General features: G+C 49.4%; 1 protein-coding gene across 2 annotated transcripts in view; it reads right to left on the reverse strand.

Annotated features, from left to right (window-relative positions):
* The window catches only part of sema6bb (sema domain, transmembrane domain (TM), and cytoplasmic domain, (semaphorin) 6Bb), a 121,541-nt gene that overhangs the window by 41,699 nt on the left and 51,878 nt on the right, over positions 1–27,964 (reverse strand). For both annotated transcript variants that reach the window (XM_061238723.1, XM_061238724.1), the window contains 7 exons: positions 16,874–16,997; positions 16,051–16,165; positions 11,656–11,716; positions 11,138–11,200; positions 4,348–4,446; positions 2,209–2,299; positions 858–977 (listed from right to left, as the gene is read on the reverse strand). In XM_061238723.1, the coding sequence (XP_061094707.1) occupies positions 858–977; positions 2,209–2,299; positions 4,348–4,446; positions 11,138–11,200; positions 11,656–11,716; positions 16,051–16,165; positions 16,874–16,979 (655 nt within the window). In that variant the 5' untranslated portion in view covers positions 16,980–16,997. The remainder of the gene's footprint in view (positions 1–857; positions 978–2,208; positions 2,300–4,347; positions 4,447–11,137; positions 11,201–11,655; positions 11,717–16,050; positions 16,166–16,873; positions 16,998–27,964) is intronic.

A 27,964-nucleotide genomic window follows, 5' to 3' on the forward strand; every position in this document is an offset into this window, starting at 1 on the left:
AAAGCAAGTAAAAGGTTACAACATTTTTACATATAAAACAACCTTATTTGCCACTTTCACTGCCAATTTCTTTTATAAATACTTTACTGAATCTGCCCTTTGACTAAATCCTTGCTAATAGAAGATACTGGAGCTGCATTGTGAGTTCATGAGGGAAATTGGAACATTTATTGTGCGAAATGGAATAAGCAATGTCACTGTCCTTGCCTGACATGGCTTTGTCTATTGTAAAAACGCCATTACAGAATTGCTTGTGTGCGATACAGGCCTACTTCTCCCTGGTAAACATAAATATCAGGCACTTTCAGTTTTATGTTGCCTTTTACCCAAAGTAGCACCACACGCAAAAGGCAAGCATAGTTATCTATCTATTTAACTTGGCTTACAGAATTGTTTTTGTTGCATTTCAGACCGAGGAGGTGGGGTGGGGTGGGGCAACCGCACAAATGTCAAACTGGTTTATTCATAGATGTGCCCCCTTGTGCGATATTGTGCACAAATTGCCCCCTTTAAAATAGCTTGAGGACATGCCGCTGCTACAGAGACAGGGCACTGGCAGAGGAACGGACAAAGGGACCAGCAGAACAGATGGCGCGCACACGCAGGCTCGGCATCGTTCCTGACAGACACAGACACAGACCCGGTCAGCGAGACTGACGCACGGAGACGTACTGAACGCCGTTCAGCGGCGGACCTAATAGCACCGGGGAGAGATATCGATCCCCGTAACAAAACCGAGCCTCGGCAGTAAAAACCCGACAACGGGCGCAGACGGCACCCGCAGCGGCGTCGTAAAGCGAAAGGTCGCGGGCCGTTTGGCGTTGGCGAGGCGCCCACTTCGATTCGGGGTCAGTCACCTCTGAACCACTTGGAGTCGTGCTTGATGGTGCGCAGGGCGGGGTAGTCCCCGAGACTTCGATAGATCACCGCGTCGATGGCCAGGAAGTCAGTCACGGTGGCGGTGAACAGGTTCCCCTCTGCGGGGGGGGGGGAGAAGAAAAAAACACAGCGACTTCAGTTCATTGAGGATTAGCGGGAGTCTGGTCCCATGGCAACTGCCGCGTTCCGGAATCGACTAAATAAAGCACAGTGGCACCACGTCAGCGCGCTGCCGTTAACCGCGACTTAATCACATTTCCACAAACACACCGATGACAGCGACACGTTGTATTGGTGTAGTTCCCCAAGCTCAATACTCAAACCCTTTTAGGTTTCAGATTGCAAATGTGATTAGAATGTTCTCAACTGAACATTCTAATGGTGATGTAACAATCACTGCTGGTAATTGAAAGCAATTGAGTTCTAGAACACTGACTTGGAATGGAGAATGGAGAAAATCACAAAAATTAAGCCAAATTAAAAAACAAGCAATTATCGGTTACCTAAGACACACATCCCGATTGTCATTCAACACTTCATGATCCAAAGAATCACAGTGAAATATAAAAAATATACTTCGTTTCAATACATCCGTTAAATTGATTTAAAGGGGAATGTCACCCAAAAATCAATTTTTGATTGTAAACTGGGACAACATTAATGTGGTTACAGCTTATGAATCTTCTAAATATCTGTGTACTCTCCTGGTAAAATCTGCCGGAGTGACACATTTCCTATCACCAGGGCAACCAGCACTTTCAGTGTACTTCTGACACATCTTCAGATTCAAAGAGGCATGTTTTAAGTGCCAGACTATGTGGCTAGGATAGTTAGCATGCATTAGCACTTTGGTGATGCTGCGTACACTGTACATTCACTAGTCAGGTCCGGCAATATATAAATCAGGTGACTGCACTCATGACTCCTTACGCTGTAAAGCGCATCTGCAAAATGAATGCGCTCTAATGTATTGTAAAGTGTGTGGAACGATATGAAGGCAACCGCAACATTAATCTTCCTACAGTGGAGGGATCAATAAAATACAATTACGGCAAATTAAAGTTTAAAGTTTCCTTTTAAATAATGATAAGAATAATAAGTGGGGGAATTATATCCATGACATCATCACTTCAAATGGTCTTTTTTTAGATAAGAGGTGAGGGTAAGAGAGAGCAACCCGTATAATGACTATGGAGTGGAGTTCCCCTATAACAGGTGGCTTTTATAAAAATATGCATGAATCCCAGGAGTATGTGAGCGTGTGAGTGAGATAAAATGTACATCAACAGAAGAAAAACACTGATGCACGCAGACACTGGTGTTTCATACCTGCAAACAGGGCCACATTTGCATGTTTGGGATCGTAAGGGCACCGTGCCATTCCACTGACCGCCTCTCCCACCATCTCCAGTGTGTCTCCCTGCAGCAAACAAGTACACATACACATTTCACTATTAATATGAGGACCTGCTGATACACACACATCCAATGTGTCTCACCGTAGCGAATAAGTACCAATACACCTTTCACTATTAATATGAGGACCTACTGAGATACACACACATACACACACATCCATGTGTCTCCCTGTAACAAACAAGTACACATACACATTTCAGTATTGTGCTATTAATATGAGGACACACACACCTCCAGTGTTTAGCAAATAAGTAAAATATGTAATACGAGGACCTACTGACATACACACACAAACACACCCAGTGTGTCTTCCTGGAGGACACACACACATAAGTACACACACACATTTAACTAATAATGAGGACCTACTGACATACACACACAAACACACCCAATGTGTCTTCCTGGAGGACACACACACACATAAGTACACACACACATTTAACTAATAATGAGGACCTATGAACATGCGCACACACATACACACACCTCCAGTGTGTCTCCTTGTAGCAAAGTACATCTTCGCACCCAGACCTGGGCTCACGCTGTGACAGGCGAAAAAAACCCCCGAAAAAAAACGCTATAATTACACGCTCCCACAGATGCACTCCAATTCGGGCAAATAACTCCCCAACACTTAGGATATTTACCTTTAAAGCCGGCTCTCCGAAACGAAGCAGCGAGGAGGAGCTGTCACGCCATTACGGAGAACCAGCTATAAATAAGCTTCCACTCCGACTCGTCCCCCCCCCCCCCGAGAATCGCGACGCGCTCCGAAACCTCCAAACCTTCGCAGGTGCCGCCTCGCCTCGCCGCCTCGCGATAATGGGCCGAGTGTTCAGACACGCCGCTGCTTCTCCCCGCCACGTGACAGACGGGAATATCACGCCGGCTTTTTCTGAAAACGTTTCCATTCTCAAAAACTTTTTCTCCTCCCAAGGATAAAATTTTAATTTTTTTTTAAAGTCGCGTTCTAAACACCCGCCCGGCGCGTTAGCCGCGTTTAGCGCTCAAGGCTACGTCGCCGTTTCGCTTCCCGTCGACTGTCCGATTCAGCCGGGGGAAGGCCTTCGTTTTACGATTCGGTATGAAGTTCAGAAATTGGGTCTTTGTTAAGCCGAAACCCAGCTGAAGTTGTACATAATAGCATTGCAAAAAGCGAAAGGTAATAGTCGAGTCGAGGCAGAAAAGGCTGGAGCTGTAACCTGCCTACTCATCTCTGTTTATCTTGGAGCCAATATACTTACCAAGCGGAGAGAAGAATGAAAGCTAATTTGGTTGCGCACACTAATTTGGGGACTCGCTGCTCCCAGACTCTCTACTGGACTGACCCCATTTTAGTGACAGCGGCTGCATGTACGGACTTAACCCCGATGCTACAGGACCAATTAGAAACTAATAGAAACCAGCGTCGTTGGGCTTATTTAAAAAAAGGTCCCGCTTGTTGTGTACTGACCTTAAAAATCGTTCTGTATTCCGCTGGAGAAACTCGTAATTGCTGTAGAGTGCTTTCCGTCAAGTGGGCCGCCAAGGTAGGATTTCTTTTCTGAGATCTGATATAGTGGTGACGGAAGGTGTACAGCCGTGGTCCCCAAAGTCAAGGGACCGCTTGTGGGTCGAGGTAGGTGTTGAGTTTGGTCGGGAAAACGACAGGAAAAACCTGACTTATTGCATCATAAGCTCGCCATTGACATGCACGCCAGACAGACCGAACGCCGCACCCTGACAAAAAAACACGACTGTTCGGAGCGCGTACGCAGATGCGGCAAAGTGAAATGTTTACCGCGGTGAATAAACTCCCATCAGAGTCTGACAGGGAATTGATGCCTCTCCTCTCTCATATATAATCTGTCATATTTAAACTGCCGCTGAGCGTTTTTTTTTTTACCGCGCGGAAAAAACAGCCTAATCCCACGGGCTACGTTTTAATGACGGTCGGGTCCCCAGAAACGCATTCGCTCTTTAAGTGGGCCGCAGCGGGAGAAAGTTTGGGAGCCCCCCTGCTGCGGAGAGCGTGTGGGCGGTCCGCGGAGGTAGCGGTAAACTCACGGTGTAGTTGGCGCACAGGGGGTTGAACGCGTTGGTGCCGCAGACAAACAGGCCGCCGCGCCGGCTCAGGAGGACCCTCATGAAGTTCCGGCACTCGTCCTGAAACGACACGCACACACAAATGGCGGAGGAGGAATTAAAATGGCGGAAAGGATGCGGTTGAAGTGGTGGGAGGGCCTTTTAACTTGGGAAGAAAAAAGAAAAAATACTTATAAAAATATAGTTGAAAGCACGTGTAACAACATCCCAAGGTTCCACATTCTTGTGCGTACCTCCCCTGTGCAGCCAGCGCCCCACCAGCACAGACACACACAACATACACAAACACAGACAGACTGAGACACGCACACAAACACAGACATACTTAGACACACAGACAGGCAGACACACACATACGCACCACACAGAAACACACACAGAAACACTGACAGGCAGACACAGACACAGACAAAAACGCATAGACACAAACACAGACATGCAAAAACAAATAGACAGACACAAACACAGACATGTAAACACAAATAGACAGACACACACACACACCAGACAGACATAAACACACACACACACACACACACACACACACACACACTAGCACAGACACACACACACCAGACACAAACACACACACACACACACCAGACAGACATAAACACACACACACACACACACACCAGACACACACACACACACACACACACACACACACACACACCAGACAGACAGACACACACACACACACACACACACACACACACACACACCAGACAGACACGCACACACACACGCACTCTCCCTCTCTTTGTACCCAGCACACCCCCACACGGCTGCACAGTGAGCGTCTCCATTACACTGCCCTGCAGCCACAGCACTGCAGTGTACAGTGGGCAGCTGACCTGCAGGGGGGCTGATGTCACTGGGGGGGGGGGGGGTGTTATTCCAGATGCTGTTACCCCCCCCCCCCCCCCACACACACACACACACACCCCCAACCAACCCACTCACCCCACTCACTTTCTCTCCAGGGGACTCTCATATTTCTCTGGTGAACGAGAGAGTGGAGGGAGAGGGAGGGAGGGAGGGAGAGAGAGAAAGGCTGAAAAAGGAGAGTGCGTAAAGGTGTAGGTGAGAACTCATTGCGCTGGACCACAGGGGGAGGGCGGGAAAGAGAGAAAGAGTGAAAGAGAGAGAGATGGCGGAAGAGATAAATGAGCTAAGGTGAGAGATGGGAGAATGGTGTGGAAAAAGACTACAAAGAATAGAAGACTACAAAGACGTGTGAATGTGAATGAGAACCCAGAACTGAGTAGAGAGAGAGAGAGAGAGAGAGAGAGAGAGAGAGAACGAGGGGGGAAAGGGAAAGGGAAAGAGGCACAGCATACCTAAGGCATGTGTGTGTGTGTGTGTGTGTGTGTGTGTGTGTGTGTGTCCATGCGTGCGCATGTGTATGAGCTGTGTGTTTGTGTGTGTGTGTGTGTATGTGCGTGCGTATGTGTGTGTGCATGTCCGTGTGTGTGTGGGTGTGTGCGCACATGTGTGTGCATGCGCGTGTATGAGCAGTGTGTGTGTGTGTGCAAGTCTATCTGTGTGTGTGTGTGTGTGTGTGTGTGTGAGTGTCTATCTGTGTGTGTGTGTGTGTGTGTATGAGCAGTGTGTGTGTGTGTGTGTGTGTGTGTGTGTGTGCGAGTCTGTGTGTGTGTGTGTGTGTGCGAGTCTGTGTGTGTGTGTGTGTGTGTGTGTGTGTGTGTGTGCGAGTCTGTGTGTGTGTGTGTGTGTGCGAGTCTGTGTGTGTGTGTGTGTGTGCGAGTCTGTGTGTGTGTGTGTGTGTGTGTGTGTATGAGCAGTGTGTGTGTGTGTGTGTGTGTGTGTGTGTGTGTGAGCGTGTAGCCCTGGTTTTCCCGCGTCAGCATCTCTCTGACGGCTGATTTGCAGTGGCAGTGGCGCGTGTGACCGGACGGCCTTCGAGCGCGAGAATGAGAAACGAGTCCCCGGCCCCGGCCCCGTGCGAGGGGCCCCGGGCGAGGGGCCCAGAACAACCCCACACTAACACCAGCACATAAACCCAACACCGGCACATAAACCCAACACCGGCACATAAACCCAACAGCAGCACATAAACCCAACACCGGCACATAAACCCAACGCCAGCACATAAACCAAACGCCAGCACATAAACCCAACACCAGCACATAAACCCAACACCAACGCATAAACCCAACACCGGCGCATAAACCCAACACCGGCACATAAACCCAACACCGGCACATAAACCCAACACCGGCACATAAACGCAACACCGGCACATAAACCCAACACCGGCACATAACACTGGCACATAAACCCAACACCGGCACATAAACCCAACACCGGCACATAAACCCAACACCAGCACATAAACCCAACACCGGCACATAAACCCAACACCGGCACATAAACCCAACACCGGCACATAAACCCAACACCAGCACATAAACCCAACACCGGCACATAAACCCAACACCAGCACATAAACCCAACACCGGCACATAAACCCAACACCAGCACATAAACCCAACACCGGCACATAAACCCAACACCGGCGCATAAACCCAACACCAGCACATAAACCCAACGCCAGCACATAAACCCAACACCAGCACATAAACCCAACACCAACACATAAACCCAACACCAGCACATAAACCCAACACCAGCGCATAAACCCAACACCGGCACATAAACCCAACACCGGCACATAAACCCAACGCCAGCACATAAACCCAACACCGGCACATAAACCCAACGCCGGCACATAAACCCAACACCGGCACATAAACCCAACGCCGGCACATAAACCCAACACCAGAACATAAACCCAACACCAGCACATAAACCCAAAACCAGCGCATAAACCCAACACCAGCACATAAACCCAACACCGGCGCATAAACGCAACGCCCGCCCGTATTTACACCCCCGCCCCGAGAAGCCTCCCGGCACCGCTCCAACGCCGGGGCGTCCGCGGCGTGACCATCAGGAACGCCGTCCCTCCCACGCCGCCCCTCCTAAATCTCTTTTATCGCCCGCGCGGTGTTATGTTTGGATTCACGCTTCCGTTTCCAACGGACGGCATTATTCCAGGCCTCCCCTGCCGATCAGCGAGATTACGCTCCCTCTTTATGGCCGTGTTATGGCTGTGTTCTTTATTTTATCAATCCTATCTGATCCCCGCCCCTCCATCCCACCCCACCCCACCCCACCCCGCCTCTCTCTTTCTCTCTCCATATGTTCTTCTATCTCTCTTCCCTTCACTCCTTCTCAATCCCCCTCTCCCGGGACTCTTTTCTTCCCTTTCACCAAGCGGAGCTTGGTAGCCTCTATTGTAGGCCCCCCGTTTGTGTATTTACCCCTGCCCTCCCCTCCCCTCGGTCCTGCTGCCCCTCTCCGTCCTCATGAAGCCCCACCTGTGGGCGTCGCTATCTCCCCAACATGACCCCGAGCCCCAATTGTGCACCTCATGATACCCCCAACATACGGAGCCCCCACCCGGTCACCCCGAGAAAAAACATGGAAACCCACCAGTCCATACCCTCAGTTTTGTAGACCGCGTGCTCGGTTTGCCAATCCATACCCTTAGTTTGGGAAGGCAAACGCACGTATCGCAAAAACCTAGAGTATGGATTTCCGTGTTTATTTTTTACCTAGGGTGTCGATGGGGGCTCCACGCCAACAACCCAAACATCTCCGCCGTGTCCTACTCTCCCGTCCACTGCCCTACCCGCTGGCCTTTGTTTCACAGTATTCGATATCTTACACTTTTTGGGGAAGCAAACATTGTACTCCATATAATGTTACCATTAGTTATTACTGTCATAATGTTGCGCTGGTGTTTTCATCTTGATGTTATAGTTCTCTGTTATATCTCTTGTAAACATTGCCTCACCTAAGACAGAGTCAGGCCCATAACTTTACCGACTCTGCTCTGCGGACTGGACTCGATGTTCTTGGCTATGGATAGTTGTTACTTTATGAGGACTGTACTTCATCTGACCTGTGTTTGTATCCGTTCCAATGACCTTTTGGTATTCATTTATTGAACGTGGCTTCACGTCAGCGTCTGCCAAATAAAATAATTAAATATTATTATTCTCCAGAGAGAGCTCGCGCTAATAACCATCCAGTCGCCTCCGGCTAGGTAGAGGAATGGCTGTTTAAGTAGATCACCCACAGTAAGAAGTGCCAGACATGGTGGGTGGCGTGGTGTGTGTGTGTGTGAGTGTGTGTGTGGGAATTAGGGTGGTGATCTGGCCACTGCTGGACACACCGGGGTGTTCTCATGCTACCTCTCGGCCAGATGTTTCGGTGATGTAAGCGCTGCGGCAGATGTTGATTGGAACAAGTGTACCGCCAACCCCTCTCGCCCCCTCCCTGCCCCGAAAACCCCGCTGGGCCTCTGTCTCCGCCAGGGGCGAGCCGCATCTGCTCAAACCTCGAGCTGGAGCCCCCACTGCGGTCAGGGCCCTGGCTAACCCTCTCTTTCTCTCTCTCTCTCTTCCTCTCTCTCTCCCTCTCTCCTCTCTCTCTCCCTCTCTTCCTCTCTCCCTCTCTCTCTCTCTCCTCTACCTCTTCCCCCTTCGCTCCCCAGTCCCCATTTGTCAGGTCGCGTCCGGCGCGTTTTCCGATATTACTTTGTTTCCAAGTAACGGAGAGCGAGAAATGAAAGGCCGGGCCGCAGATACAGAAGAGCGGCCGTATTTCAGCGGGGGCTTATTAAACGGACTCGAGAAGAGAGGAGTTCTATTAAATTTCTCAATGGGGCGAAGGAGGAGAGAGGCTTCCGAAGCGCTGGTCTGATAAGCCGCAGCGCGCAAGCGCCAAGCAGGCCTAGTTCAGGTGCGGCTCTGCACCAAATTACCCAGCGAGCAGCAAGCGGCACTCTATCCGGGCGGTTGAAAGTAGGCGAGCCAAGGCTCAAACGGACCTCGAGTTTTCCGTCGCACGCCTCGTTGGGTTTATTAGGGGGGGCTGTGTGTCTGTGTGTCCGTGTACGTGCGCCCCTAATGAACCTGCAAGTGTCCATGTCATTATTCTGCACTGGGTGTCTCCAGTGTTGATGTCCTTTGATGTTATTCTGGTATGCGGACGTGAATAAAAGTATCAGCGAGTGCGCGTGTGAACGTGTGTGTGGCAAGCGGCCGGAGGGTGGCGAGGAAGTCTTCCTGCACTCCGACTATGACAAACTCCTGCGCTCCACTTCGAAAAGTTCGATAGTCCACCTCGCACAGTCCACCATTGCTCATTCCTTCACATTCCGTCCGTATATATTCCATCACAAAACCCAAAGCGTCCTTCCCGCTAGATCTCAGGCTTTTTAAAAAAAAACCTCCTGTTCGCGCAATCAATCAAACCGGCTTACGCCCGTACGCAAACAAACAAACGAATGCAGATTTCATCCCTTCGTCACGAGCGCGTTTGCGGAGGTGGAGAGGCCGCCCACGGCAACGTCTGGTCGGAATTAAACACAGTCTCCGGGAGAGCAGTCACGCACGCGCGCGGCCCAGCAACAAGCCTCCACTTTTTCCGGGTTATGAGGACAAAGTTGGAGGGCCGGGCCTGGAATTATGATATTGAATTTTCCTCCTTCCAATTATATGAGAACATGCTCATTATGACCAACCATCCAGAAACATTTAATTACAAAATCAATTACCCTGGGGTGTAATAAATCACTCCAGGACCTGAGATGGACTTTTGTAGAGGGGGGTAAGGGGAGGGGGGGTGGGAGGGGAGGGTGATGCAGGTGACTGCTTGCCGAAAAAAGGAAGGAGGCTTTTAGTGAGGCCCAGCTCAAACAGACATCCCACTTATCTCTCACCCTGACCAGGGCAGGTCCCTGCATTAACAGGGCCGTACGAAAAACACAGCACATCTCTCCTCCTTCAGATTAATGCAGGTGCCCCCGGAGCAGGCAGGAGGGGCCGGAGTTCCCCCCCATCTCTCTTTCACCCTCCCCTTCATGTGTCTTTTGTCTCTCGCTGTCTCACACAGATTCGGTGTCGGGTGTTACTTTTCGGTGCCAAACGAGTCATTTTCGCCCAGGGGGGATTAACCTGGCCTCTCTCTCTCCCTCCCACATAGACCAGACACCTTTCAGTAACCTACCTTTTCCAAGAGCCGGGGGGAAAGAAAGCGTTTGAAGTCGGAGGAGAGGGCTAGGTTGGGTGCGTGTCAGATAGCTGAAGTATCAATGTGGGTGGATTTGGCCAGGGGGCATTGGGGGGGGGTTAGGGATTTTAGCACAAGGCTAAAAGGTGACAACATAGTTAATCACACTGACTGCTTTGTTGTCAACGTCCATCCTTTTATAAAAGTCATCTGGGTGACTGCATTCTGAAGTGACTCCATCCCTCTCCCATAACATTACATTTAGTCACGAGCTGAATCTGTTTCTCAGAGCAACACACCCTGCTGAAAATTCCAGCTGTTCTTAAGATATGTTTTTGACACTTTCAGCTGTTCACCTGCTGACCCGGCTCTATAGTCAGCTTGTCCACCCGTTGACAACCAGCTTTGTATAACTAGAGACCAGCTTTGACGAGCCACAAGAGGAGCTACGGCTACCAAAAAGTGTCAAAACCACCTTAAACTAGCTTAAACCAATCCCAGCTGGTCTCAGCGGGGCAGCTTGCTGTGTTTTTAAACAGTCCCTTTATACAGCTGGGAGTTGTGTGAGGGCCCCAGTGGCTTTACCGAGGGACTCAAACCCGCAAACCGCCGTCGCTAGCTCTCTGGCGCGCGGCTCAACGCTCACCTCACGTTTGCCCTTCATCCGGCAGATCCTGATGTCGTTTTTATTCGATTCCCAGGTGCGTTTCTGCGGGGGGGGGGGGGGGGGGGGGACAAGAGTGAGACGTGCACTCGCTTGAAAACCACGCCATTTCCGTTACACATACATCATCACTGCAAAGGACTAAAAAAGAAGTCAATCTGAACAAATATATATGTAGTCCTTTATCATCGCTGTTGGGTTATGACTTTTTTCCTCGTTCTCACTCTTTTTTTTTTTAAGCAAAGTTCTGTTATTTACACTTCAAATATTACGTATGTCACAAAATTACCAAAGAGGTGAGTAAGATTGACTACAGATTTGACCTTCAAGATTTGCCAGTGGAGTAAGAAAATCTCGCTTGTCAAGCAAGCGGTGACAGGAAAGAGGTTGATATCTTCTACCTGAGAGGAAACGTCTCATTGAAAGAGCAGAGCCCTTGTTAACACAGAATCTTTTTGCCGCACTGTGGGGGACGGAGCTCCCTGGCATTCAGGTCTCACCTTGCTGTAGAACATCTCCTCTCCCGCCACATTGTCCAGCTCCACGCGGTAAAGGTCGTCCCTGACAAAAGAGCAGACGAAACAAATCGTGGAAACATACGGTACCCATCTGGCTACTGAGCATTTTGACTGGCATTTCAACCTTGCGCTATGTTATGAAGTGACATATATGTTAAATGTGTTTCCAAGACCTAAACTGGCTCCTGACTGCATGAAAACCACACCGAAACCTTGCTACACACACTGTGGCCCTCCAGGACTGGAATTTGAGACCCCTGTTATAAAAAGAAGGCAAAAGCCAAATAGAAGAAAGAGTCGTAGAACACGCTTTTCCAATGAAGGAAATACCACTGCTGGAAAACTTGGAATTTGAATCAGCGTTTTTTTGCACATTGCTTTCATTTTTCATTTATGAGAGGAGTTCACTTGCACGGGAATGTTCCAGTTGCTTTGTCTTTGTAAAGTTACCAGCTAATAAATAAACCAACTCTGTGATGTGTTCCACCTGCGTTCCTGAGACACACGCACACACACACACGCACATACATACAGTACACGTGCACACACGCACCTACATGCACACACACATACACACACACACACATATACACACACACGTACACATACACACGCACACACACACACAAATATGTGCGGCCAGAAACCTTCATGAACATGACCCATATCAAATAGCACATGATCAGGCTGCCAAATGCATTGCTTTGGGCTCAGTAATATTTACACAGATATATCGAGGCTATTAAAAGGCCCGTCTGAACTGGAGTTAAAAGTCACACATTGACTAAATAGCATAGCCTTGACAGCGTATTGTACAGACATCAAGTTCCATCACCAGATGAGAGATTCATCCACTGCAGACTAATCTCGACACACGGGTGTCAAAGCAAGAAGCCCTGCTGCCTGTTCTGCAGATTAGACGAAACAGACCATATTTCATATAACCGCGAATCGGCAAAATCTTTACATTTTTAAATGGAAATGTGTCAGGCGAACCAATCTCCAATCCCCGGCCCCGCCCCTCCATTTTGTCTGTTCCACGCATAATGGATATCAGAAACTTGAGATCTACAGCGTTAAGAAACGTAAACGCTTCAGGTCTGGCGTTTGCCCTCTTCTTACCCTTCCGTTACTCAGAAAAGTGTCTTTGTGACGGTTCTCTGTAAAAAGCGCTATACAAATAAAATTCAATTGGCTTGCATTAGCGCGGCGGTCGGCTACTCGAACAATGGGCCACCCGAACAGTAGTAATCTGCAAATCTTGGTGTGGCTGTGGCATTGCAGAGCTATCGATCTTATCTGTGTGATCCACCTCCGGTACCCATCTGTGTTTAGCCTTCTGGGACCCTGAGCAGGAGGGAGGCAGTGTCTCCGGCTAAGGAGGGTCTAACCCGCGATCCGATAAATTATTCATTCCCGCCTGCTAAAGTTTGTTGAAGGAATCCCACCCCCCCTCATCCCCCCAGGTTACTGCTTTACAAAGCCGGACACCACTTAAGAGGCCTGGATTAGTTTACCGAGCGTCCATTCTGTGCTTAACAACTTCTCACGTTCTGAGCGGTTCAGCGCTGAGACGAGAGACTAAAATCCTGTCTTGTTGGCAGGAGAGACGAGCAGTCGAGTGTGTGTGTGTGTGTCTGTGTGTGCGGGTGTGTGTGTGTGTGTGTGTTGGGGAGTGGGGGTAAAACTGAGTCTCCAGAAATCCCAGACAAGCAAACCCTCGAGCCAGTATGGCCAGAGTTCTCACGTTTACAGCGCGTGTGTGTGTGTGTGTGTGTGTGTGTTGTGGGCTTGTCCCAGCTCGAGGTTGTTGTGTTCTTGTTTGTGTTGTTCTAATTTCCAGGGGGCAAGCTCAGCATTCTTACTCTCTCGGAAAAAAACGATTCTTTGGCTTGTCTCCGTAGGGGAACCCGTTTTAGTTCTTCATGGAATCGTGTACGATGTGAAATGTGTCAAAAACTCCCAGATTGGACCGTTTTACCAGACAAAGAACCCTTGAACCAGATCGGGTTCCTCAACGGAGCCTTCTGGAACCCTTTCTTCTGAGCGCGTGCCAGTCGCTGAAGTAATACACATTTGTGGAGCGAGAACTATTACGGGTCCGGGGGGTTGGCAGGGGGAGGCGAGCGGGTGTAGGCCGTTTAAAGCTCTCCGCGGCCGAGATCTGCCCGCCTGTCATGCAGTTGATAGGTTGATGAATTGACTCGTCAGCGCTGAAGATATGGTATTTCAATCTCTGGCTCTCTCTCCTTCCTCTCTCCCACAGAGACCCGCTTCCTGTTGTCCCGGATTCCATCGCAGCAGGGCCCAAAGCCTCGGAGCTTCTCCACACCCCCCACAGTGCACGTACAGTACAGTCCCGAGTCCTCCTCAAACCGAGGCACGTAATACCGCCTTAACCCCGCTCGTCTGGGTCAGAACAGTACGCCGTTATGAGCCTGGCTGAATTCAGGCCGCTCAGTTTCTGGGAATGAACTTTCCTGATGCACCGAACCTTACAGAAACGCGATATTCTGCAGCATAGACAATATGTTGACTATTTTATAGCAGTGTGTTAACACAGGGAACATGGCAATATCTGAAAGTGATGATAATTAGCAGATCTAGGTTCGTTTTGGATTCAAATACTTTTCTGCATTTGACTACCAAGCTTTCCTGGAATGTTGCAAGAAAGTAAATGATCCCGAAAGTGTAAACCCTGCCCATCTGCCCCTCCTTGAAGGCCAGGTCTGATAACACCCAGGTCTGTTAATTAGTATGCTTGTTATAAGTGTTGCGATATAGAAAGCAGACAGTCCAACTCCAGAGGTGGAGAGTCCAGGTTTAAAAAGTAAAAGTTCTCCCCCATATTTTGTTCCAATCACCTGGGTTTGCTAATTAGCACAGTTCTTCCACCAGGCGGTAGAACTAATTAGAGAAATTAGCGGGCTGAGTTCATTGGTGGAAGACACACAGGAGCTGAGATGGCTTCGGGGTACAGGGCCACGACCTCGGAACCGATCCTAACGCTCATAACTCTGCAAAGTCCTTTCCCTCCTCCCCTGTCCCGAGACTCCTCTGAATTCTGGGGTTAGCTCAACGTTTTAATAATATATGCAAGCTCCAGAACCATAGCAATATTCTCACTGTTGCCTACTTTTATTCCTTTTTCGAATGGCGGGCAAAACCTGGGAGACGGTTTAATATTGCAGGATGCGCTCGTCCGTCTGTCACGAACCAAAATATTTTGGGAAAGAGACTTGATATACTTGCCCGGGAAGCTCGAGGCAGAGCTGTAATACTAATTTCTCAGCAAGCGCATATGCTAATACCGGCGAAATTCTCCCCGCTTAGATGTGCCCTTATCGGCCCCAGCACTCGGCTCCCGCTTTTAGCAATCGGCTCCGTGGCCCCCGCCAGCCCTCGCCAGCCTTCCCATTTCAGCTTCTCCCCGCTGGATCTTTCCCGTGCTCCCCAAACAATCCCCCTCCAGTAAATGAATCCCTTCAGAGTGAGGTCATTTTCTTCTGTCAGGCTAGGGTGGGAGACAGCGTTATCGCCCGGTACAGTGTTCTTTATCATCGCTGTTTGGTTATGACTTTTCTCTCATTCCCGTTCTCCTTCTTCTTTTCTTTTCTTTTTTTTTGCAATGTACTGTATCACTCGTTTGTTGCTCTGCGGTGGAATTTTGTAATATCTGTACCGGGCCTGGCAACATCTGCGTAGACGTGTCATGTTCTGCTTTTTTATTGCGACCGACCTCAGCGTTCGCCCGCCAGCCTGCTGCTTTCGGCCGTTTCATTACTGGGCTGCGCAGAGACGCGGTGTCTGGAGCTCTGTTGCCGTTTCTCAGATATTTATTATTAGGCCTCCGCGTTTGACGTTGCCTGGATGCAAAAGGCCGCCGACCAGGGCACTCCTCTACACTAAACTCTACTCTACACTGCGGGCTGCAACTACGACTTATTTGAGTAAATTACGACCACATGTTTGCCCTCTGAGGAACTGTAGGTCCATTTAGCCCTTATCTTTGAGAAGCAGTCAGAGCTGAGAAGAAAGAAATAAATACAGTAACTACCACCGGTCTGGTTTCAACTGCTTATGGAAGCTGTGGTCTTTCTCGAGATACTTTCTCCTCACGATGTCAGGGGCAGGATGACTAAAGCAGTCTGGATGCATCAAAAGTCCTCCCACCTTGATGCGATCACACCTGATTGACTCACTGGCTGCTGAGGACATTGAAAAGCACGACCCACAATGCATTGCCAAAACGGGACGTCGATGCATTCTCGCCTGGCTCCAATGGAGAGGGGGTTTGGATTGGATGACCACGCGACTGATTCAGCGGCTGTGGAGAAGAACAGAAGGTACCGTGTACGTATGCGGACAGGCCCTTACCTGGCTCCGATGTACAGGGTTCGGTTGACCTTGAGGATCCTCTGAATGTGTAGAGGCTCCTGTCTCGTAGTCGAACGATGGGCCCGACCCAGAAAGACAGGGTACCGCCTGGAAACTGCGAAAGAGAGAGAGGGGCACAGGTTCATCACCTACTGAGTACACCTCGGGGCCGGGGAGATCGGGCGTGAGAGCTGGGGGCCGGGGTGGGGGTAGAGGCTGGAGGGAAAGTGCTACATCGAACAGGATACTGCCTCCCATTGGCCTTGGCTGTGATGGGTGACACGATGGTCTCTCCCCCATTGGTCATGGCTGGGGTGACTAGTGACTGACAGGCAGCCCCTCCAATCAGCCACGGCCCGTGATGGATGACAAAGCGGTCCCTCCCATTGGCCATGGCTGTGGTGAGTGACAGTCGGGCCGGTCCCTTCTGGCTGTGCGTCTGCTCCTCATCCTCCTCACGTCTCACGGTTGTTCCTCCGTCTCCTTCTTTCCCCAGACGGGCCACCTGACCTTTCTCGCTCCCCTGCCTGCGTGGATTTTTCGGCTAGTCTGCAATCTCACGGGACCCCCCCCCCCCCCCCGTTTTTGTTTACGCAGTGGAGCCCCAGGACTCCACCTCCCCCCCCCTTCAGGGCCTGCGCCTCCTTTGGGAGACGTTCATCAACGCTACCAAGCCTGGCAGCCCATCAGTCACTGCCCGTTCCACTCTGTCAGCCGCCCACCCTCGCATATTTATGCGCCGAGCTAAGTCGACCGCACACAGGCCCTGACCCCGACCCCGACTCCGTCTCCCGAACCCTGACCCAAGGAACTACAGACTCACCGTCCGTGGGGGTGGAGCTTAGCGGTCCGGGCTCCTCGGGGAAGGCCGCGTCGGCCAATCGGAGCAAGACAGACACCAATATGAAGGGAATGGCCAGGGTCGTCATGGCAGCAGAGAACTAGCACTGTGGGGAAAAAGAGAGGGAAGATTGATTGAGTTGATTGAGTGATGAAGACATTGGGCCCTGACTTTGAACTAACTGAACAGACAGCACAGTGACGGACAAAACACATTTGCACACAGTGCATTTTCCCAAAAGGACGTTTTTATGGCCTATATGGCGATATATTAACGATTGTCTATACTTACTACAGCTACACTAAGCTTCCGATAGGCAAGACTACAAGATAGAAAAGAAGCCAACTCCTCTTATATCTGATTCCATAAGCAGTTTTCATATCTGATTTGCTATGCAGGCACACACATTTCTGTGTGTATATTTGTGTGAGGTTCCCTTGTTCGGACAACAATATGGAGAATTTTCCTCATTAAGATCATAACTTTTGATAGGACGATGAGAACTACTTCACTTTGTGTGTGCGCGCACGAGTGTGCGAGTGTGAGACATAGGGAGAGAGAGAGAGAGAGAGAGAGAGAGGGAGGGAGAGAGAGAGACAGATACTTTGTTGGCTTTGACTCAAATTGAATCCCTGCAGTCTAAACAAATCATTTTTTTGACAGGTCGGTAAACTGCAGGTATTTTTTTTATGAAGCAGTCGCCACGGTTATACGGAAGGCTAAAAGAGGGAGAGGAACTGTAGAGAGGATGTGAGCATAAATTATCACCACCCCCCCCCCCCCTCCGCCCCCCCCACAGCCCCACCCTCCTCCTCGCTCTATGGAAAAAGGGGCCTTGGGAATCACGATAGATCATTACCAGAAACCTCAAGCCGTCTTATTAATTCAATTCACTTTTACATTACAAGATTGTCGTAAAACAGCTTTACAAAGAACCCAGGCCTGAGACCCCCTCAAAGCAGAGCCTAGGGTGACAGCGGCAAGGACAAACTCCCTGACTAACAGGAAGAAACCTTGAGCAGAACCGAGCTCAGAGGAGGCCAGCACTGGGCAAACAGTGAGGTTTAACAGTAGTGCTATATGTAAGATATAAATAAATCAAATCAAATCAATTAAGGTTTTCATTGAAGCTCATTATGTCACCTTGGTCTGGTGTGCCCATGTGTGTTCCAGTACATACATCTGCATGTTTTCATGTGCATAAGCGTGTGTGTGTGTGTGTGTGTGTGTGTGTGTGTGTATGTGTGTGTGTGTGTGTGTATGTGTGCACGTGTGTGTGTGTGTATGTGTGTGTGTGTATGCTATGCACGTTTTTGTGTGTGTTATGTGTTTGCCTATTTGTGTTTATGGGGTGTGTGCATGTATGTCTGTGTGTGTGTGTGTGTAGGAGTAGTTATGCCTGGCGCTTCTATGTTTTGCATACCAATGTGAGCACATATGAATGCTCATGGGGCAGAACTAAAAGTAGAATTGTAATTCATAACTGCACACAGAAGACTTTGAACTGGATGCATGAATCATTTAGAGCAAAGTTAGCATTCCCTGGGAGCTCTCTGTACACAGGGCTGTTGTGCGCTGACTACGATTGTCAGTGTTCCTGTGCCATTTCTTTTGGAAATCACATCAGCTCGAGAAACAGTCACTGTTGTCAGAAGGGCTGTCGATGTTTTGGAAAAACTAACATCGAGCGCACATTTGAATACCTCAGTAATACAAAATGTATGCAAATGGTTACTGAGTCCACTTGTGTTTGTATTATTTTTTATTGAAATGTGACCAAACTTTTCATATTTCACTGCGGTTACAGTCGTGTCTCGCCACGCCATTCAAATGATGTCACTTCCTCTGCTTACAACATTTCTCTTTCTCTGTCACTTTATGTGTCTCTCTTTCACACACACAAACACCGACGCTCACACGCACCCACGAGAACACGCAATGCAGGCATTGAGAAGCGAGGTCGCTCACACAGTTTTATCAGGAGTTACCATCTTAATGGGGACCGTTTCTCACATTCCCCACATTGATGTCCGAACAAGGGAGCCACACACTCGTCCAACTGCTCACCACCCACGTCACACAGAAATCAGCGGAAGACATTCGATGACAGAGCGTTACAGGTCAAAGGAACAGCGAGAGAAAATAGAGGGAAATTGGGGAGGGGGGGGAGTGGTACAGAAAGAGGTTGCCACAAGTCTGTATTACTGTATTCCATTGTGTCTACTATTAATAATGTATGACAGTATGTCAGGCTTCACGCATTCGATTAGCATAATAAGAAACTGTGGGCTATAGGATTTCAGAGGACGGCTAGTTAAAGAGAGACGCAGACAAAGGCGGCCGATTCGGTGTCGACAGTCCGGGGCACCGCTTTCGCGATAGCGCGGTAATTATCGGGACGCGATAGAAAGGCGCCGCCGTCTAATGAGCACGTGTAAACCCTGACCGAGAAAGCGGGCGTCAAAAAAGGGCCTCTCGCTGGCAGAAAAGTACGAATCGCACTCTCTGTTCTCTATATGTTAAAGTCTACACCCCGCCCCCCCCCCCCCCTCGCGATTTACGCACCTTCATTAGCACGTCCGTTCCTATTGACGTAGATCAATGTAATTACAGAGAGTTAAGCAGGTGATTTGTTAAATTAAGTAATTAAGAGGTGTTTAGGGACGGGGGAGAAAGAGAGAACCCATAGCTCTAAATGACCAGGGGAATTTCTTACTGATGGCCGTAATAACAAATCACTAGCTAATCAATGAGGCCTCCCCAGCCAATGGGGCAGTATAATTAGGAACAATACCCAGGCCGGTCCTGTGTCCCTACAAAGGAGGAATCAGCGGACATTACATCCGTTCGATGCACTTTCGGGAAAACCGCACAAACAAAATGGGGCGTAACCCACAAAGCAAAACTGTCACCTCTCGCGCAGTTCGTTTGGAAGATGCTGGGTTAAATATAATGCTTCCTTAATTAAAATGGCAGGCTGGCGCTTTAACGGAAAAAAGGCATTAATATGTTCACAGGGAATAAAAGGAAATGTGGTATCACAACATAACCCTGAGAAACTGTAAATCAGACTTGTATATTTAAAAGCAAGCCCCAGCAAGCATGTCCTAGATAAAGCAACGCTAATTAAATTGAAGTATGTTAATTGTGGTTCTATAATAAATTATTTAGCTGCAAGGATTTCTACATTTTTAAGGAGAAATATCACAAACTATATTATTAAAACTATATATTATTAACTGCATAACCTCATAAAGCTTCTGAGGCGCTTAGTTTGGACAGGAGAAAAGCAAAAGAAGAAGAAAAAACAACATATTTGTCATTTCCTCTTTACAAGGTGACATGTCCTAAAGTAATAATGTACAAGGTTATTCATTATGTCCCTGTTATGAAGCATCCTTGTGTGACTCCAAGTTCAGTCATTTTTCTGAAGAAACATCCCCTTAAAGAAAAACAACAATCACATAAATTGTAACGAGCCAACAAATATTTCCTTGGCATAACCTGAAAAGTGTTATCTGTACTAATACCTTTTAGGATGAACATGATGTTTTTATGGCTTGTTTAGTTTTTTATGGCAGTGGATCAGCATACAGTGCTCTATATCGCTCTAAATGCTATGTTAAACGTAAATGTGGCAGATAATCTTCTCTTCAGATCCAAAACGGCATGATTACACATAGATATACCAGACAAAGAGATGTAGCAGACAAGTAGTAATTAAAATCGGCTTAGAAAAAGTGAGAGAGAAAGAGAGAGGGAGGATGATAGAGAGAGAGGGAGAGAGAATGAAGAAAATGAGATGGAAGAACGTTCTAGACAGAGTACTGGAAGGCGTGTACAGCATATGTGGAGAGTAGAGCCAGAGGTATGTTCGGAATGCATTTCACAGGTCCTGAGTGGGAACAATTCGGGAAAACCGGACAAAAAACAGAGCGAGCCAAAGTCTGGCTGGGCCGTCTCTTTTCAGAGAACACGTAAATTTGGGACAGCAGGCCCTAACTCCTAACTCCTAGCTCCTCTCTCTCTCATTCGGAACAGCCACGCCGACACCAGTGAGGATTCCCGACGGGGGAATTTCCTAAGACGCGGTCACCGCCGTCTCGGGCTGGGAGAGCCTCCTCCGGAGGTTTTTTTCCGTTCACGAGCCGCCTTCCCTCCGCACATGCACGCCAGCTGCGGAAGTTTCCAGAAGCGAGGGGGGGTGCGGTCGCGGCGTGAACTCTGTCTTCGGAAAGGTCGACCGAATAAAACGCCTGGATAATAAATCTCACGTCAAACTCAAACTGAAGAACCCGACCCCTCCCGTCCGGCGCTGGGCGTAGCACCGGCACCGGGCCGGACCGTGGCACCAGTCACGTCAATATTTACTCAAACTCAAAACCCAACCTGCCTTCAGCCTTTGCCAAAAAAACCACCAAAGGAATGCGAAGTGAACGTAGTATAATTGAGGGAGAATTTATATAAAATGAAGACCAGCTTTGGGAAAAGTCATTCGATTCCCTCGCTCTTCAGCAGAAGCGGAAAGACTTCGATGTCGTACGGTGCCAAACTGCGCCAGAGAGTCGACGCACTACAGCAGGGATAGTCAAATCTGGCCCTCGAATCCGAACCTGGACCTGGTTTCCGTTCCTCCCTGGTAATTAACTGAACGATTAGTGCTACTGACTAGCCAGGCCGACTCCCAGGTAAAGGGAGGGTGGCAAACCAGCAGTTCTCTGCCCTTGTTTTGAGGAACAGGGCACTACTGAGTGTGTGGTTGTTGGCCTGCTAGACTGTGGATAACCAGAACAGGGTGTGCTGCTTTTGGGGTGCAGCAGACCGTGGATAACCTGCACAGACTGTGCTGTTTTTGGCCGGCTCTAGACTGTAGGAGGGGGGGGGGGGGGACCAGTACCGGCTGTGCCGTTAGCCAACTGTAACCTGTAGACAACCCTGAAGTGACAAACTTCATTTCCAGGACCTGAACACAGGGCTGTAGAACCACCCCGAATTGATTTACCGCATCAAGGGGCTCCCGTGCAATCAATTCCGCCCCTCATCAATCTGGCCGAAACCGTAGACAACCCGGTTATCATCACCAGAGCCCTAAAACCGGCAGTTCAGTCCGGATTCGACCGGAAAATAGACCCTGTACTGCCCATTCCAGATTACAGTAAAAGATGTGGGAATTCTCAAAGTCTCGTAAAAAAAGCATTTCTAACAACCTGTGGGGTAGGGCGGAATGGTCTAGTACACCTCTATATCTACACACACACACACACACACAGTTCCAAATGCCCAGTCTATTACTCCCCCCATCATTATCAGCCTGGGGATCAGGCTTATACACTGTAAAAATATATATTACAAATAAATCACCGGGGAAACCGATTCACGTCAAAAGAAAATAAACAAGGGGCAGCCCTGACAGTCCCATATTCCCATCCATCACTCCTAACAGCAAAACGGCCGGGAAATCTGGGAAACAGAAGCTGATAACGTTCGTCTCCGGCCGCGTATAAATAATAGAGGACGCACCTAATGGCCTCCGAGGTTTGCAGCATCACAGAGATGTAATTATTTGTCCTAAAAAGAGAGAGAAAATTCCCCAAGGCCCTTGTATTATCTTACATGAACACACATGGAAACCTAATATCTAAACTCGCTTTCATCCTGTAGTCGTTTTGCTCCTCTGCCTATGAATCATGGGAAGGGAAGATGGATTTATTATAATGGAAACAACGGCAGCGTGTCTTTGGCTGTGAACAGAGCAAGGGTGGGGGGGTGGGGGGTTAGAGAGGGGAGGGGGGGGGGGTTAGCTGTCAAGGTAAGCAGTTCTGGAGTAGAGGAGGAGGAGGAGGGGAGAGGGGAGAGGGGTAGGATATGAGAGATAAAAGGAAGGAGGAAAGAAAGAGGGAGAGAGAGAAGGGGTGGAGGTGGGGTGTGTGTGTGTGCGTGTGTGTGTGTGTGTGTGTGTGTGAGCGCATTTTCCCCCCTGTGCCCGTTGAGTGCTGCCAATCGTATCTGACCACCTCATCCCTCCCCCCATCTCTCACCCCCACTCCCACCCCCCCCTCCCCCCCCCCCTCCAGCCTGCATTTGCTGATTGAAGTATGGCCTTTCTGCTAAATTTACATCAGCACAACGCAACTGACACAAACTGCCAAACAGCCACATTAGCCTACAGAAAAAAAGGAAAGAAATATGAGGAATGCTAATAGTGTGTTCACAGCGCAATAATCAGAACTCCACTTGTCTCTGTCTCCGGTTTCACACACACACATAAACACAGACACACACACACAAAGACATACATGCACACATACAGTACACACACACACACACACACACACACACACATACAGTACAGTACACACGCACACATGCAGTACAGTGCACACATACAGTACACACACACACACACACAGACACACGCACACACACACACACACACACACACACACACACACATACAGTACAGTACACACAAACACAGACACACATACAGGAGAGTATACACACACACAGACACACACACACTCACACACACACACACACACACACACACACACATATAGGAGAGTACACACACACACACACACACACACACACACTCACTCAGGTATAATACCACCAAGTTCCCAGCCCCCTCACACAGTACAGTATACACACACACAGTATACACACACACACACACACACACACATATACAGTACACACACACACACACTCACTCAGGTATAATACCGCAGAGCTCCCAGCTCCCTCACACAGTTCAGTATATCTCCATAGATCCCCCTCAATGGCTGTCACTGACAGCAGGGCCTGCCTCAGGTTCTCAACAGACAGCATCCACCAGTCACATATTTATTCAGGAGATCAGTTTTCCATCGGTCTATTCTCTCTCTCCCACACACACATACACACACGCACACACACACACACACACACACACACACACACGCACATAGATATATAACTGCATACATACACATGCACATATGCATGCACACACAGACACACACACAAAGACACACACATGCATGCACACACAGACACAGACACACACACACACATACACTGGAGGCAGGCGGTTTGATGATATGGAAGTCTGGAATTGGCCACCTGCTTTGGTTGGTGGTTTTTATGGAGCCGATTTTCCCCAAGATTATTTCTCACAAGGGTGTGTTTGTGTGTGTGTGGGAGAGAGAGTGTATGCGTGTGCTTGTGTGTGCTTGTGTGCGTGGGTGTGCTTGTGGGTATGTGTGTATGTGCGTGTGTGTGAGTGTGTCTGGTGCGTGTGTGCTTGTGTGTGCATGTGTGGGTGTGTTTGTGTGTATGTGTGTATGTGCGCGTGTGAGAGTGTGTGTGTGCATGTGTGGGTGTGTTTGTGTGTATGTGTGTATGTGCGCGTGTGAGAGTGTGTGTGTGCGTGAGAGTGGGTGTGTGCGTGTCACATGTTCCTCTTCCTCAGCTTGCTCTCAGTTTGCAATGATGTCATTTTTCTCCCGGCCATAGACACACACACGTCAATCAAATTACATACTTAAGGACTGACCTACATAAACACTACCCAAGGAAATTAAACACATGTAAACACACGTGCGATAAACATGGCGATACCACTTCACGGGCATGTGCAGTGCATGTACGCACACACACGCACACCGCGCACACACACCATACCACACCCCGCACACACGCACACACAGAATGGCTGAGTGGTGAGGCAGGTTTCACTCTCTGCAGCAGCTCTGGGAGGCATGTTAATCAGACAGAGGGGCTGCCAGCTCGGCCAGACAGATCTCTACCTTCTCTGTTCATTCCTCCTCTCTCTCGCTCTCCCTCCCACTTTCTCTCTCTCCTGTCTCTTTCTCTCTCCTCTGTCCTCTATCTCTCCTGCTCTTTCCATCGCTCTCTTCCCTTTGCCCTGCTCTCTCCTCCATCCCTCTCTCTTTCTCTCCTCCCTCAGTGTCTCTTCCTTCCTTCTCCTCTGTCTCTGTATCTCTCCTGCTCTTTCCATCGCTTCTCTCCCGTTGCCCTGCTCTTTCTTTCCCTCTCTCCCTCCCTCTCCCCTATCTCTCCCTCTCCCTCTCTCTGCCCTCTCTTCTCCCTCCCTCCGTATCTCTTCTCTCCCCTCAGTCTCTCTATCTCTCCCGCTCTTTCCATCGCTCTCCTCCTTTGCCCTGCTCTCTCTCCCTCCCTCTCCCCTATCTCTCCCTCTCCCTCTCTCTGCCCTCTCTCTGCCCTCTCTCTCCCTCCCTCTCTCCTCCTCTCCCTCCCCCCCCCCAAGTCACGGCGGTCGGGGTGGTGAAATACGCAACGGGACGGAGCCGTCCGACACACAGAACTTCATCGATATCCCACAATTCTCCCCGGCTCTGACAGGTTTATTGGCCTCCCCTCCCTCCGCTCTCCTCACGTTCCGTGAGTCAAAGCCCCAGAATCCCACGGCACGCCGTTTTTACGCCGCCGTTAATACATATCGCGTTACCCCCCCGGCCAATCCCAGGAGGTGGACCGGGGTTACCACGTGACCCGGGGGGTGTGCTTTACACGGGCAGGTCGCCCGGACGTCGTAACTGCAGCTTGCCGTGACCCGAATTATTTCTCCGCGTATATGACACAAATCTGAACTTTTCCCTGAAGTTGCAAGTAATCATATGGAATCTGATATTTTACCTTTTTTTGATTCGGACTGTGCCCATACGCAGTGCTACATCCAATATAAATCCGATGCATGCTGTATCTGATACCGGGCCATGCAACTTGTGTCTGTCCAGTCAAATGTGCTGGGTTTTTTTTGGGCGTTTCATAGCCTTTTCTCATCAAGCCCCACGCGACACAGCGGAGTGAATACATAATCGTTTCAAGGCAGGAATAAGAAACATGCAGCAGGAATCCCGATCTGGCGACATGCAAAATTACTGTGTGAAAAGTTGCCAAAGAATACTAATAATAATAATTTCATTTCAGCGTTTAAGGCCTGCTGTCTAAAGGAAGTCGCAGGCCAGTGTGGAGTGGGTTGGAGAGACATGTATGAAAAACAGAATAAATGTGGTTTTGGAATCGCTGGGTTTGGTGTTTACGGATTCGGTTGCTAAGGCGATGAGAACAGAGAGACAGAATTAGTCATAAGAAGCAGGGAATGGTTACACATGAGCCGTTCAAACAGAGTACTACCCAGGTACGTGTACACACAGACTGGGAGAGAGGGATAGAGAGGGAGGGAGGTAAAAGCAGGAAAAGAGAAGAAGGGAGAGAAGGGAAGAGAAAAAGAAAGATGGAGGTTAAAGATAGCCAGAGGATAGAATGAGAGTGAGAGAAAGGGAAGGAAAGAGGGAGAAAGAAAGAGGAGTGTAAATTAAATGAAAGAATATCTATCAAGCTCAGAGAGGACTAGACACATGCAAACGAGCTCAGAAAGGACTAGTCATGTCCAAACAAACTCAGAGAGAACCAGTTAAATCCAAACGAGCTCAGAGAGAACTAGTCACATTCAAACGAACTCAGAGAGAACTAGTCACATCCAACAAGGCCCAAATCCAACCACACACACCCAATCAAACTCATGAGAATCCTTCACATTCCAGAGGGGGCCGAGAGAGGGCCATTCACACCCAGAAGAGCACGGGAATAGGCCTGTCTGAGTGATTGCGAGCGCTGTGATTTAGCCTGGCGCTAGCGGGACGTAGTCCCCACGGGCAGACGCCATTGTGTCAGCCGCCACACCGACAGGAAGAACGAGCGTCTTAAGAACGAGCGTCTTCGTCTGCGCGACAATACCCACAATCCCACTCCGCCGCATCGACCGCTCCTCGGCCCGCCCGGACGATAACCTCCTCATTACACCCCGAAATCCGCCGCCTTCAGTCGAGTCCCGCGGATTTCAGCGCACGAAAACCCGTGTTTGTTCTCCAAATTACTGAGTAAATGACACGCAATTGATTGGCGTCCCCCCTCCCCCGTCCCCCCCCCCGTCCCCCCCCGCCAGCCTTCTGGGGCGATTACCGAGCGATTAGGGAGGAGCGGCTCAACGGCCCGGAGCTCCACTGCCTCGCCTGGGTTGATGTGTGCTGTTCAAGCCAGACATTTTGGCTAATTTCCTGGTCTTGTTGAGAGACGGCGCTCACTAGCGCCCCTGCGGTCGGCCCCCAGTACAGGTGCTTCAGCCAAACCCTTTCAACGGAAGTCAACGCTGCGAATAGGAAATTAATTATTTTCTCCCAACAAAGAAATGTAGACGCAATCAGTGTTTTCTTCCTCCATCTAATGTCATCTAATTTTCTCTAAGTTGGTGTGTAATTAGTCCACACTCAGCGGCCTTAACGCCCATATAAGGGCTTCCCATTTCCCTACTGCACAGACTCTAAATTGCACAAAATGGCGGCGCCGGAAAACTTCACTCGCACGGTTTCAGAATGCTCCTCACATCTCTCCCGCTCTTTCCATCGCTCTCTCCCTTTGCCCTGCTCTCTCTCTCCCTCCCTCTCCCGTGGAGCCTCGTCATTGGGTGACGCCACAGACGCTCGGTCCGTACTCTTTCAGCACAGTCCGGGGTGCCGGTTCGCTCGCGATGAAGCCGTTCTCGGCGTGAGTAATCGAGCAGGTTCTGCTACCCTCACACCGTCAGCCCTCCCACTCTACCTTCGACACTACACTCACTTCCTCTCGCTGACGCTTCGGCCGGTGACTCCGACGTCTCCCGGCCGGTGCATCTGGCTCAAGTCTGCCCGCCAACAAGATCAGAGATAAACAACAGAAATAAGGGTACTAAAAAACGTACGCATCCTCGTCACTGGGGCAGTACCCGATAGATACGTAAAATTGTACCCCTAGACAGCAATATTTAATTTTACTTACACCGATTTTGCTTGGAAAATGCACCGGCGAGTAACATGCAGTAATGTTTCGCAGTAACGCACGTAGTAATGTTTTCTTCGGGCACAAACACACACAGCAACACACGCGTGCGTTTATGCCCAAAGAAAACATTACTCTACTTACAGGGAACAGTTGTGGAATTTGATCCTTGGAGAACAAAGATGTACCTCCGCTGTCCCTGTATTTCTCAAAGAGCTCGCTTGGGCA

This window comes from Conger conger, chromosome 4 (assembly GCF_963514075.1).
Source record: "Conger conger chromosome 4, fConCon1.1, whole genome shotgun sequence".
NCBI classification, from domain to species: domain Eukaryota; kingdom Metazoa; phylum Chordata; class Actinopteri; order Anguilliformes; family Congridae; genus Conger; species Conger conger.